The sequence below is a fragment of the Hemitrygon akajei genome, chromosome 27, assembly GCF_048418815.1.
Source record: "Hemitrygon akajei chromosome 27, sHemAka1.3, whole genome shotgun sequence".
In the NCBI taxonomy this organism is placed as follows: Eukaryota; Metazoa; Chordata; class Chondrichthyes; order Myliobatiformes; family Dasyatidae; genus Hemitrygon; species Hemitrygon akajei.
Genome location: NC_133150.1, coordinates 27646053 through 27660860, shown reverse-complemented (window position 1 = coordinate 27660860; position 14808 = coordinate 27646053). Strand labels below are relative to the sequence as shown.

The 14808-nt window shown below is 41.1% G+C and overlaps 1 protein-coding gene across 1 annotated transcript in view; it reads left to right on the top strand.

The window, feature by feature from the left end:
* Nucleotides 1–14083, top strand: part of kcnc4 (potassium voltage-gated channel, Shaw-related subfamily, member 4) — a 61272-nt gene extending 47189 nt beyond the window's left edge. Inside the window, exons 2-4 of the mRNA XM_073030516.1 lie at nucleotides 7697–8621; nucleotides 11188–11343; nucleotides 13060–14083. Coding sequence (XP_072886617.1) covers nucleotides 7697–8621; nucleotides 11188–11343; nucleotides 13060–13121 — 1143 coding nt within the window. The 3' untranslated portion in view covers nucleotides 13122–14083. The remainder of the gene's footprint in view (nucleotides 1–7696; nucleotides 8622–11187; nucleotides 11344–13059) is intronic.
* Nucleotides 14084–14808: the final 725 nt, after the last annotated feature.

The following is a 14808-nucleotide window of genomic DNA, read 5'->3' as shown; positions in this document are numbered from 1 at the left end:
ATTCATCAGGGAGCTGTTCATTGCCTCTAGCACAGCGTTCAACACAAAATTCCCATTGAAACTTATCATCAAGTTTCAAGACTTGGCCCTCTGTACCCCCCTCTGTAACTGGATACTTGACGCACTCATCAGCAGATCTCAATCAGTGGGGATTGATAACAACATCTCCTTGCCGACTATCAGCTTCCATAGATGTGTAGTGGAGAGTATATTGACTGGCTGCATCACAGCCTGGTATGGGAGCACCAATGCTCTTGAGCAGAAAATCCTACAAAATGTAGTGGATACGGCCCAGACTACCAAGGGTAAAGCCCTTCCCACCACTGAGCACATCTACACAGAGCGTTGGCGCAGGAGAGCAGCATCCATCATCAAGGACCCTCACCATTGTGCTGTAGGTTTTCTATGCTCACTTTGCACTGCTGCCATCAGGATGAAGATACAGGAGCCTCAGGACTCTCATTACCAGGTTTGGCAACTATCGGGCTCTTGAACCAACGGGGATAACTTCAGTCAACTTCACTTGCCCTGTCCTTGAACTGTTCCCACAACCAATGGGCTCACTTTCAAGGCTCTTCATCTCATGTTCTCAATACTTATTGCTTATTTATTTCTTATCATTCTTTCTTTCTTTTTGTACTTGCACAGTTTATTGTCTTTTGCACACTGGTTGAATGCCCAGTTGGTGTGGTCTTTCATGGTTATTATTCTATTATGTATTTATTAACTGTGCCAGCATAAATGAATCTCAGGCTTGTATATGGTGACATATATGTACTTTGATAATAAAATTATAACCATATAACCATTTAACAATTACAGCACAGAAACAATCTTGGCCCTTCTGGTCCATGCCGAATGCTTACTCTTACCTAGTCCCACTGACCCACACTCAGCCCATAAACCTCCATTCCTTTCCTGTCCATATACCTATCCAATTTTACTTTAAATGACAATACCGAATCTGCCTCTACCACTTCTACTGGAAGCTCGTTCCACACAGCTACCACTCTCTGAGTAAAGAAATTCCCCCTCGTGTTACCCATAAACTTTTGTCCCCTAACTCTCAATTCATGTCCTCTTGTTTGAATCTCCCCTACTCTCAATGGAAAAAGCCTATCCACGTCAACTCTATCTCTTCCCCCTCATAATTTTAAATACCTCTATCAAGTCCCCCCTCAACCTTCTACACTCCAAAGAATAATGACCTAACTTGTTCAACCTTTCCCTGTAACTTAGGTGCTGAAACCCAGGTAACATTCTAGTAAATCTCCTCTGTACTCTCTCTACTTTGTTGACATCTTTCCTATATTTCGGTGACCAGAACTGTACACAATACTCCAAATTTGGCCTTACCAATGCCTTGTACAATTTTAACATTACATCCCAACTCCTATAAATTTACTTTGAACTTTGAACATAAGGCTGCATACCTAGCCCTCTGCTCTACTCTCTATACACGTATAACTGTGTGGCTAAGCACAGCTCTAATGTCTTATTAAAATTTGCCAATTGCACTACTGCTGTTGAAAGAATCATAAGTGGTGAAGAGTCGGAAATACCAGAGCGAGATAGTGCACTAGTTACACTAGTTTGTTAATGCATTAAAAACAACTTCTCACTCAATGTCGGCAAAACTAATGAGCTGATTGCAGACTAAGAAAGGGAAAGAGTGTTGGAGGATTTGGAGAAGTTGGAGGATTGACAGTGGACAGAGTCAACAGCTTTAAATTCCTTGGCATTATCATATCAGAAAACCTAACCTGGCTCAAGCACGTAGATGCAATCGTAAGGAAAGTGTACCAGCATCATTCAGAAGAGGGTAAAGAGATTTGCTTATCATTGATCACTCTTACAAACTTTGACAGGTGTAAATTGAAATTATCTGACTGGTTGCATCACGGTCTGGTATGACAATTCAAATGCCCAGAAAGCAAGATGCTGCAAAGCATGGTTGACTCTGCCCAATACATCACAGGAACGTTCCTCCTCACCTGGAGTATCCACAGGAGGCACAACCTCAAGAAGGCAACATTCATCATCTGGGCCATGCCAGTTTTTGCAGCTACCATCAGGCAGGAGGTGCAAAGCAATGAAATCCCACATTATCAGGTTCAAGAGCGGCTGCTTCCCTTCAGTCATTCAATTCCTGAACCAAATAGCAAAGACCTAATCACCACGAGTTTACCAACACTATGACCACTCTAATCACTTTGTATTTATGTTCTAATTGTGTTTTTCTTGTAAAATTCTGTATAATTTCTGTTTATGTTATGTGCCTGTGATGTGCTGTAAGCTTTATACCGCATAGTGCCTACATGTATGGTAATAAACTCAACTTTTGCTTTGACCTAGGCTACCTGGGAAGGAGTGGGCTAACATTACCACATTAAGTCAAAAGTTAAGGCTAAGTGTAAAACGTTTCCCTATGCTTACCTTGATTATTCTCTTCCATATCCTCTTAAGTTGTCCTGTTTTTAAAAATGTATGGCATTTACTGAGCATTTTCAGGACTTTCCCAGAGTTCAATAAAACATGAAATAAATAAAAAATACTGCTATTTACTGTAATCTTGCTTTTATCTTTCATTTCATGCAGTTCTGCTGTCTCACAATGGGAGGCAGAAGGGTTTATAGGAATGTTGACATTTAACTTTCTTTGTATTACAGCTTAAAAAGCTGAATATTGTTTTGATTGGAACGTATCTGTTAAATTCATGCAAGCTTCAATGCATTTTCAGTGTGAAACCTCAGTGCTTCTGCTATCAAGTATCTTGACCTAAGCCCTGACAAGATGTTATACTGGCATTTTTGATCCTTTTTTACTCGAATAACTGGCAATTTAACAAATTAATTGAATAGTGAACATTTATAGATAGTTGCTTGATGATCTACACTCAGTGGCCACTTTATTAGGTACACCTGTACACCATATTAATGCAAATATATAGTGGAGTCAAGGGACATGGGGAGAAGGCAGGAATGGGGTACTGATTGTGGATGATCAGCCATGATCACATGGAATGGCGGTGCTGGCTCGAAGGGCTGAATGGGCTACTCCTGCTTCTATTGTCTATAAATATATAATCAGCCAATCATGTGGCAGCAGCTCAATGCATGAAAGCATGCCCGTGGGGCCAAGAGGTCTATTTGTTGTTCTGACAAAACATCAGAAAAGGGAAAAAATATGATCTACGTGACTTTGACAGGGGAATGATTGTTGGTGCAGATGGGGTTCAAAGTTCAATGTTCAAAAAAAATCATTGTCAAAATACATATATCACCATAATCAACCCTGAGATTCAATTTTTGTGGGCATACACAGTAAATCCTAGCAACACAATGGAATCACCGAAGACCGCATATAACAGAACAGACAAACAACCAATTTGCAAAAGAGGCTCCTGTACCTTGTTCCAGATGGCAACAATGAGAAGACAGAAACACACACAAAGGCCAGCAACATCTCTGGAAAAGAGTAAACAGTTGAAGTTTCAGGCTGAGACCCTTCTTCAGGACTGGAAAGGAGGAGGAGAAGTAAGAGTAAGAAAGTGCGGGGAGGGGAGGGAGAAGTACACAGTGGTAGGTGATAGGTGAATCTGGGAGAAGGGGAGGGGATGAAGTAAAGTGTTGGGAAATGTTCCCAGGAAGGATACATGGTCGTAGCAGTGGGTCTGGGTGAGCACATGGTCAAAGAGTCAGAGGGCCTCAGAGATCATAGAGGGGAAGCAGTGAGTGAGAATACAACTGAACTTCTTCAGGGTCGGGCATCCCTCGAAGAAACTTCACGTTTTGTGTGAGTTGCTCTGTATTTCCAGCACCTGCAGATTTTCTTGCCTTTGTGTTGCTTATTTTGGCTAGAGTTTTGTTCACAAATTTGAGTCCTTAATTGCACTAAGTTTATCTAATTCAAGCAATTATTTTCTACAAGTTAACAACATTTTAATGATAATCAAGAACATTTTGCTATAAATTCATTACATCTTTGAAATCTTCAGTGTTTTTGGAAGAGCTTTAAGATAAGAACTGGCAGGATTTATTTAAATTACTTTGTATTGTTATGTCTTTGATCTAGAAAGGACAATCAGTCACCCTAGAGTGGAATTAGAGACACTCAACGCAGCTTCTCAGGATTGAGGATGATGTGCTTCCACTCTGGTTTTGCAGATTCTGAGGTAGTTAAGAGGCCATTGTGGGTATTGCAGACCCTTCAACAGATGAGGCAGGAGGTGGCTGATAGGGCAGGTGGGTGGGTAGTTTGTGAGGTGTTGTGCCCCTTCGGCTAAAAGGAGTTTAGAAAGGATCTGAGGAAGAAATTTTCACCCAAAAGTTAGTTGCAGTCTGGAGCTAGTGGAGGCAGATACTCTCACAACATGCAGAAAAGTGTCAGAATGAGCGCTTGAATCGCCAAGGTATAGTAGGCTAGGGACCAAGTGCTGGTAAATGGTATTAGTGTAGATGGTGAGCACAGACAAGATGGGCCTAAGGGCCTGTTTCTTCCCTTTATTAATCAATAATCAATATCAATATTTATGGAGGGCTCCTGTGTACTCCTGATTCTCAAAAGTATCCTGAATGTCCAGTAATGAAATTGAACGAGCTGCTGGTGTTCAAGACCATTGATCCGTAGTCACAAGTTTGAATACCACCTAAGTAATTCATTTTAAGGATTTAAATTTTTAAAGGCTAGCCCAAATTAAAGTAACCATAACACTGGTTGTTATGAAACCCAACAAGCTCAATTATGTCCTTCAGGGAGGAAATCTGCTATTCTTACCCAGTCTCTGAGTGACTACACACTGTCAGTGCAGTGACACTTCACTTAATCGTGATTTCATGGACAATTAGGATTGTACAATAAATGGCAACATTGCTGGTGAAGTCCACGTTGCTTCAATGAATATACAGAAGCTCACCAAGGTTCATTGCTGCCCCAACTCATATCTCAAATATAATCAGCATACTTGCAGATGACTGTTATGGGAAATAAATTGCTTCTCCTTCCAGTGAAGAAATCCTCCCCCCTTCCTCTATTCCTCACTCTGACCTTTCACTTCTTTTCATCTGCATATTACTTCCCCTCCTCTCCTAGCAGATTCTTTTTTCTCCAGCCCTTGACCTTTCCCACCCATCTGGCTTCACCTATCACCTCCAGCAAGCCTCTTTCCTCTCCCTGCACTTTTTTATTCCTGCATTTCCCCCCCCCCCCCCCTTCTCCTCAGTCTTGAAGATAGTCTCGGCCTAAACTGCTTACTCTGTTCTATAGATGCTGCCTGACCTGCTGAGTTCCTCCAGCATTTTGTGCGGAAATTGCCTATTGGTTGGTAATATGAATTCTGTGTTTGGAGATTAACACCTAAGTGTGGGTACTCCAAGGGTACAGTGTGTTTCAGTCTAGAGTCGTGAATGAACTGATGAGACGGCAGTGTTGATTGAGTGCATTGTTGGAAATAGTATTTTTCAGCTGCAATGTTACATTAAGTAATAGAATGGTTCCATCATACTATTTCAGAAGAAATTTTGCCACAGTACCAAATTTAGATAAATTGGTGATTCTTCTTGTTTATTGTTTGAGGAATCTTTCGGCTTGCGAAATGGCTGCTATATTGACTTACAGACTTACTTGCACTTAAGAAATGTATTGATTATAAAGTGATGAAATTATCAGGGCAGTAAAGAGGGACTTTTTCTTTGCACCTAATTCACGGTGGACCTGCCCTGAGGTGTTCATTAATACAGGATGGAAGGAGCTGTACTCTACTAAAGACCTCTGCTATATCAAGGTGTGGAAGGTGAGGACTGCAATAGTGTGGGGCATGGGTTCCAAAAGAGTTCACATTTGTCTCTAAAAATGAAGTGCTGCTCTATTGGCACTAGAATCAAAGTCTCTAGTCCTGCTAATATTTGTTGTTCATATTAGGAAGCAAAATGTCCTCCATCTGGCATTATTAAGATCCTTCACCAAACTATGTTCACAATTAACTCATATGCTAAGAATAATTGTTGTGTTTTGATCACTGGGGCGATTTATCCTACAAGCTATTAAACGTTGATGGTTTTTTGCAGAAAATTCACAATTCATGTTTCACTTCCATTGAATGCTATACACGTGATTGGATTTCTGGCAGTGTAACTGCTTGCTGTCACACATTATACTATCCTTGTATCCACAGGAATTATGAGTGCATATCTGAACAAATTACACCCATTCAGCACTACAGGAAGCATGACTGGGTGAAAGTGCATGTTTATCAATCCCGTACTTATTTAAAAATCTTCATCTCCAAGTACCTTGTCTGACGGAGTGGCTGGGTTATCTGTTGTGAGCTTTTAGCTCAGGCTACAAATGTAATTAAATGCTTTGATTAAACTGATGAAAAGACATCACTAATTGAGTCTTCTCACAGTCTCCGGAACGTCCAATAATGGGAAAATTACACCACTGTGGACCCAAAAGGGACATTCTGCTTTATCTAATTCTTTCAAAATAGCTGTTTTGCTGTTTTATAAATGCATATTTTTGTTGTTGATTACAAAATTTTGAGGGTAAAAATACAAGCATGTAAGATTCAAGATTCATTTAACTGTTTTACTCATTCAGCCAGTGTAAGTTCAACAAAGACTCAATCTCAGATGTTTCATGTCTGTTATGCCTTGTATACATTTAGAGGTCACTTTATTAGGTACCTCCTGTGTGATAGATATTTGCTTGCTCTGTCAGTTTTAAATGTGTCTTAGGAGTTTTGTTTGCATTTAAATGTACACCACTTTTTAAAAAATTAATGGTGTTTTAACTACTTTGTTAGGTGGAAGTATCTCCTCCTTAGTGTGGGGTGGGGTGGACCCACTGCTCAAATAGTGGGATTTTGGCCGCTAAACTCACTGTGGATAATAAACAGGGAATTGGAGTAGTTTTTGAAGCGTAGGTAGCTACAGTGAGTGTACATCTGGCTATCTGTATAAATAGGGCTTAAGGTCATTGAGTTTAGAACTTGATGGTCAGCAAACCAAATATCAACACAACTGCACCTAATAAAGTGGCCATGGAGTGTATCTTCCTGGTCTTCTGCTGCTGTAGGCCATCTAGTTCAAGGTTCGACGTGCTGAGTGTCACCATTCCACTGTAGTAATGCTTGGTGATTTGAGTTACTGTCACCTTCCTGTCAGTCTGGCCATACTCCTATGATCTCTCTCATTAGCAAGGCGATCTCGCCTACAGAACTGCTGCTTATTGGATTTTTTTTTGTTGTTTTTCACCCCATTCTCTGTAAACTCTATAGACCGCTGTGCGTGAAAATCCCAGATCAGCAGTTTCTGAGGTACTCAAACCACCCTGTCTGGCACCAGCTATCAAAGTCACTTGGATCACATTTCTTCCCCATTCTGATACTTGATCTGAACAACCTTTGAAACTCGACCATGAGTGCATTCTTTTAAGCATTGAGTTGCTGCCACGTGATTGGCTGATTCAATATTTGCATTATCAAGCAGGTTTACAGGTGTACCTAACAAAGTGGCCACTAATTCTACATACATGCATTTGCACACCCGACTAACCACCTTAAATGCTAGATGTCCTACATGTAAGCGCATTGAACCCTTCAGTTAGTTTCCAACCAGAGCACCTCATTGATTGTTTTAAAGTGCCTGTACTGTTGGTCTATGCCTGATTCACTTTATTTTTTTTTCTCTTGCAGTGTATTGCTTTTGTGTCCCTCTTTTTCATTCTGTTGTCAATCACTGCCTTCTGCCTCGAGACTCATGAGGCGTTCAACAAGATTGTTAACTTGACAGAGTATGTCAAAGAAGGGAACAGCACTCGGATGGTGCAGGTCTATGGTTTGGAGACTGAGCCAGCTCTCATGTATGTGGAAGGAGTGTGTGTTGTGTGGTTCACACTGGAGTTCCTGGCTCGCATTTCCTTCTGCCCTAACAAGCTGCTCTTTGTCAAGAACATGCTGAACCTCATCGACTTTGTGGCCATTCTGCCCTTCTACTTGGAGCTGGCACTTCGTGGGCTGACCTCCAAGGCAGCAAGGGACGTGCTGGGCTTCCTCCGGGTCGTCCGGTTTGTCCGGATTCTGCGGATTTTCAAACTGACCCGGCACTTTGTGGGACTGAGGGTACTGGGGCACACCCTGCGAGCCAGCACCAATGAATTTCTCCTGCTCATTATCTTCCTCGCCTTGGGAGTTCTCATCTTTGCCACAATGATCTACTATGCTGAGAGGATTGGTGAAAACTCCAATAGTCAGACTACCACTCACTTCAAGAATATCCCCATTGGCTTCTGGTGGGCAGTGGTCACCATGACGACACTTGGCTATGGTGACATGTTTCCCCAGACGTGGTCGGGCATGTTGGTGGGAGCACTGTGTGCCCTGGCTGGTGTTCTCACCATTGCGATGCCGGTGCCGGTTATTGTCAATAATTTTGGAATGTATTACTCTCTGGCAATGGCCAAACAGAAGCTGCCCAAGAAACGCAGGAAGCACATTCCCTGTGGGACACTCGCAAAGTCAATGGGACATTGCAAGGCAGATGTGAGTTCCAGGAGCAGCAGCATGCAAAGCGATAATGGGCCCTCTGCTGCTGAGCAGATAACTGACAGAAGAAACTCAGGTAGGACCTGAAACCTCAGACCTTGTCTGTAAATAAAGAGGAAAGGTTGTGCAGAATAAGAAAGTGATCTTATTGGAGACACTTAAGGTTTAGAGGACAGCTTGAGAGAAAAAGTGGTTTCTCCTGGTGGAGAGAGCATAGAACAAGGGAGCATAGCCTCAGAATAAAGGGGTTTACCACCTGAATTTGAGAAAATTCTTCTCTCACATGACTGTGAATCTTTCAAATTCTCAGTCTTAAAGAGCTGCGACAAGATGGATAAAGTTGGACTGGAAGGCCAATAATAAAACCAGAGGATCTGAGTTATAAGGAAAGATTGAATAGGTTAAGGCTTAATTCCTTTGAAGCTAGAAGATTAAGAGGAGATTTGATAGAGGTATACAAAGTTAGGAGGGGTACAGATAGGGTCAATGCGAGCAGGTTTTTTTCCACTGAAGTTGGGTGTGACTACAACCCAAGGTCATGGGTTAAGGGTGAAAGATGAAAAGTTTAAGGGGAACTTGTGGGGAAACTTCTTCACTCAGAGGGCCATGAGAGCGTGGAATGATCTGCCAGCATAAGTGGTGCATGTGAACTCGATGTCAACGTTTAAGCAAAGTTTGGATAGATGCGGGGTTATGGAGAGCTATGGTCCCAGAGCAGGTCGATGGGAGTAGGCAGTTTAGCATGGACTAGATGGGTCAAAGGGCTGCTTCTGTGTTGTGCTTTTCAATGACTCTATAACTCTAAAGTCTTGTGGTGATCAGGCTGGAAAGTGGATAACAAAATTCAAATCAGCCATGGCCTTGTAGAACGTAGGAGCAGGCTCACAAGACATATTGAATTATAGAATCACCAATTTACACAGCACAAAAACAGGCCCTTCAGCCCAACTGGTCCATGCTAACCACAATGAGTCCCATTTACTACATTTGGCCCCTAACCTTCTAAATCTTTTCAATCCTTGTACCGATCCAACTGTCTTTTAAAAGTTGATATTGTAACCCCCCCACCCGCAACTACTTCCTTTAGCAGCTCATTCTACACGCATACCAACCCCGTGTAAAAATGTTGTCTTTCAGGTCCTTATTAATTTTTGTCCCACTCATCTTAAATCTATAGCATCTAGTTCCTGGGATAAAGACTGAATGCATTCACCCTTTGCCCTTCATGATTTTAGATGCCTCTATAAGATCACCTGTCAGTCTTCTACACTTCAAGAAATAAACTCCTAGCCTGTTCAGCCTCTCACTATAACTCAGTCCCTCAAATCCTGGCAGCATCCTGTTCCTGTTACTTACACCGCTGTGTTGTCTTGAGACTATTTCAGGATCTCTGCACTGCCCCTACCCTAATGGCTTAGAATTAGCTGAAGTGGCAAGTGGCTTGAAATGGCTTGACTACTTCCCCGATGTTGCATTGTGCATTTTATCTCACATGGTGCTGCTAACATGAGCAGATAACATTATGGGGCTTGTCAGACCCTTTAACTAAAACTTGTAAAACTAGGGAAAGCAGCACAGTTAATAGAAAATAAATAAAATCATGCTGGAAATACTCAGCAGTTCAAGCAACATCCATGGAGAAAGGCTTAATACTTCAGAATGGATCTTTCATTGGAATACTGAGTAGAAATCTTAACTTGCTTCATTTTCCACAGGTGTTGTCTTACCTGTTGTACATATTAAGATTTAATATTCCCAGCTTTTTTTAATATTTAGCTTTATAGCAGCACTTAATTAGTTAAGGAGATAGAGATAAAAAGACAAGAAATGATAATGAATTAATAGAATGAATGGAAAGGTACTAAATGGAAAAATGAAAATCACGTTAAAAATAAGTAGGTGATTTACAAAAATGGTTCCAGGAATATTTTGCAAAGAGATTGGAGAATTCACTGCAGCACAGAGATAATTAAGAAGAGATCTGAGAATGTTCAAAGGGACATTGTTTCCAGTAGCAGAACAGTCAGTAACCAAAGCACAGATTTAAGTCAATTGACCATGGATTCAGCAATAATGGGTTTTTTTCCCCTCCACCAATTGATGTGAGCTGGAATTAAATTTGATAAATGCTTCAAGGAAATAAATTTACATAGAGAGAAGAAAAGAGCATAGCATTAGATTAATTGTTTAGCTCTACCAAGGAGCTAGCAGAGGCATAAGGTGCTGAATGAACTCCCTGCTATCTTGCTCTGACTCTGAGAAGAGGACAAGATACATCATTTTAGAATGCTGCATGGGCCCTTTGTGTGAATGATGTATGCCCTGATAAATAGGTTACAGTGTAGGGAATCCTGCATCAAGGTGCACCCATGTCCTGACATGCATGTAATATTGCATTTCTGTCTAGTCACATGTCCTGAGATACATGTTGCATTGCATTCTCATTTTGATGTTGTGCACAGTCTACTCATCCCCTGTTGTGTCTGTGACAGTGCACCTGACGCACTAACACTGATAACTCATAACTGATAGTACATTTCATATTGCTTTGCATTTCTTTAAATTGACCAGCAAAGATGAGGTTCTATGGTGTTTGTGAGTGCAAGGTGCTGAGAGGAAGTTGTGTTTGTGTGTCTCCCAAGACTCCAAGCAGAATGGCGATGCGAATGTAGCCTTATCTGATGAGGAACGCATGGCACTGAACCAGCCGTTGTCACCGGATGAGAATCGAGCTCTCAAGCATTCCACCACCAAGGACAGAACCAAAAAAGGGCCTGCCTGCTACTTACTGGCATCTGGTGAGTTTGCCTGCTTTCACAAAGGAGAGCTTTGATGTACAGAGGGATTTTAGGGACCAAATCCATGGCTCCCTGCAAATGGCTGCACAAGTTGATAGGGAGGTAAAGAAGGTGTCCTACCTCAGTTAAGGCCCTGATTTCAAGTGTCAGGGATTATGAAGCAGCTTTATAAAACTCTAGTTCGGCTGTATCTGGAGTATTGCATTCAATTCTGGCCACCACACTATAGGGTGTATATCGAGAGGCTGCAGAAGAGTTTTACCTGGATGCTGCCTGAACTAGAAGACGTGTGCTAAAAGGAGAGGTTGGACAAACTAAGCAACACACACAAAATGCTGGAGGAACTCAGCAGGCCAGGCAGCATTTTGTGTGCGTTGTTCGGATTTCCAGCATCTGCAGATTTTCTCCTGTTTGTGGTTGGACAAACTGAGGTTGTTTTGCCTGGCACTGCGGAGCCTTAGGGGGGAACCTCATAAGAGTTTGTAAAATTGTGGGAGGCGTAGATAAAATAGACTAGTCACTATCTTTCTCCCAGGTTTAGAAATGTCTAATACTAAGGTGAGAGGAAAATCGTTTAAAAGAGATGTGCGGAGCATGTTTTCCACAGAGAATAGTAGGTGGCTGAAATATTCTGCCAGAAATGGTGGGTCAGGCAGATACAATAAAATTGTTTTAGAGGCTCTCAGATACACACCTGAATATGCATAGAATTTTGGGATATGGACCATGTGCAGGCAGAGGGGAATAATGTAATTAGCCTTCATTAACTTAGTTAATTCAACACAACATCATGGGTCAAAAGACTTGATCCTGTGCTGTACAGTTCTATTTTCGATGAGAGAGGAGAGGCTCACAGTTATTTATGTTAGATACCACAAGTATAGCCTAGAGGAGCTGGCTAACTTACTGAATGGAATTTAATCACCATCCACAAACTCACAGCCATTAATGTAGACTCACAAATACTAGCACACGCATGGAGACACTCAAAAAGAAAGGCATGTTTTAAGATGTTCCAAAGCGCTTCACAGCTAATGATATACTTTTGATTTAATGTGAGGTTGAAAACACGTCCGCTGAGCAAGATTCCACAAACATTGATGTGACAGTGATCAGATAGTGTGTTTCTTTTTGTCATACTGATTGACTGACACGAGGGATAAATACCTCTTTCTTTGTGAAAGGAAAACATATGGCCATTTGTTGCCTCAGTTTAATGCCTCCCTTGACAGGGCAGTACTTATTCAGCACAGCTAGATTTCTGATTTTTGTTGTCAAGGAACACACACACAAAACTCACTCAACACAGTTTCTCTCTCTCTCTCTGCCTCTCTCCATCTATCTCTCTCTATCTCCCGCTATCTCTTCATATCTCTATCTCTCCCCCTCTCTCTCTCCCTCTCTTTCTCTAACCTCCCTCCCTACCTCTCTACCCCTCTGTCTTTTACACACACACACACACACACACACACACACACACACACACACACACACACACACACACACACACACACACACACACACACACACACACACCTTCCTTCCTTCCTTCCTTCCTTCCTTCCTTCCTTCCTTCCCCTTCCTTTCTTTTCTTCCTTTGGTTCAATTCCACTTTCCATTGTCGATTGTTTGATCCATGTATTCATAAACTCAAAATTTGTCATTGTTTCCTGTGTTTTACTTATGTTGTGTTCCTGTTTTATTCTTGATATACAGAGAACTGCAAAGATGTCCTCACTGCTAATTACTCTCAAGCGGAAGTGCTCACTCTTTCCTAATACAGGGAAGAGAGCCAGCTGCCAAGTGTCGTCTACAGTCACTCAATGACAGAGGACCAGAGGAGGTTCCAGTTTGTCACAAACAATGGTGAAGATCAGAAGCTTTGAATTAACAAGTACTCATAAACAAGTAAATTTGTTGTAATATATATATATTCAATCTTGTAAATGCATGAATGCATGGTGGTCCTGTAAATTATGTATTATGAAGAGAAAAGCTATAAATATATATATATTATATATAAACATTTCTATATGAATTATAGACATTTGTTAACATCTAAATCATAATGTGCAAAAATATTTGAATTCCAGCAATAGATTGATGATCCTCATTGTAATAATTTTGTTGCACATTTTATACTTATGTACTCTTGTCTAATGTTCAGTAAGAAGAGAGATGTATGAATTTACCTCAAAGTGCTTTATTGTGATGACTGTTGTGTTTAAGTTTGAGTCATATTCTAGCAGCAGAGTTAAAATGTCAGAAGTTCTTTGAAGCTCACGTTATTTCATGTGATCTAAGTCTCTTCGCAACATTGATCCACATCAAGGTCTTCTTTGTAGAGGTGAATTTAATTCTGGTGTTCTGAAGTGAATCAAAGGATGAAGCAAGTTGCCCTTGGGGTAAATCTGAAATAAGTATGGAAAATAGAAATTATACCACATGGCAGAAGAACAGCTCTAGAACATAATCTGCAGCTGTAACACGGCTGTTCTAGAATCTGACTAACCTACTGTGTATTTCCAGAATGTTCTTATTATCCCAGAGGAGTAAAAAAAACCTCTGGTGGGAAGTTGTGATATGGAATGAGAGGTCAAGTTTTTACACACACTCCAAAAGGATTGTCGTACTGTTCAGTGTACCTTGTCTCTGGTGTCTTGATGTCATGTCTGCATGTTGTTGAGCATGAAACTTTGTGCAGCAGTGCTGGGAAGGAAATAAAGGATTAATCTTTTCATGTGACCTTTATGTTTCTTTTCTTTCTATCTCAAAATAGAGCTGTCTGCAAACACTCATCACGTCATTAAAAACTTGGCACAGGAGGAGACCAATTAGGCTGATTATAGAGTCACAGAGTAATAATGCACGAAAACAAGCCCTTTGGCCCAACTTCGCCATGCCAACCATGATGCCTATCTAAGTTAATGCCATTTTCTGGCATTTGATCATGTCCCTCTGAACCTTTCCTGTCCATGGAGCTATGCAAGTGTCTTTTAAATTAGTTATTACACCACCCTCAACGACTTGCTCCGGCAGCCTGTTCCATATATGTGCCACCCTCTGCATTAAGACTTTGTCCCTCAGGTTGCCTTTTAGATCTTTCCCTTCTCTCCTCAAGCTGATGCAGTCTAATTTTCAATTCTGTTTTCTTGTGAAAAAAAGAATTACTTAGTGCAATCACTCTGTCTATACTTCTCATAATTGCATATATATCTATAAGCTATATACCCCTTAGCGCTTTGCACACCAAGGAACAAAATCCTAGCCTGCCCAACCTCTCCTTATAACTCAGGTCCTCGAGCCCTTGTAACATTGTCGTCATTCATACCTGTATTAGCTCTCTGAGCAAGATATCCAACTCTATTTCATTTTCACAATTACCCTGCAAATATTTTCTATCCATGTATTTATTTGTTTCCCTTTTTTAAAAGTAATTTCCATCTACTTTTCCCAGAAGTTCAG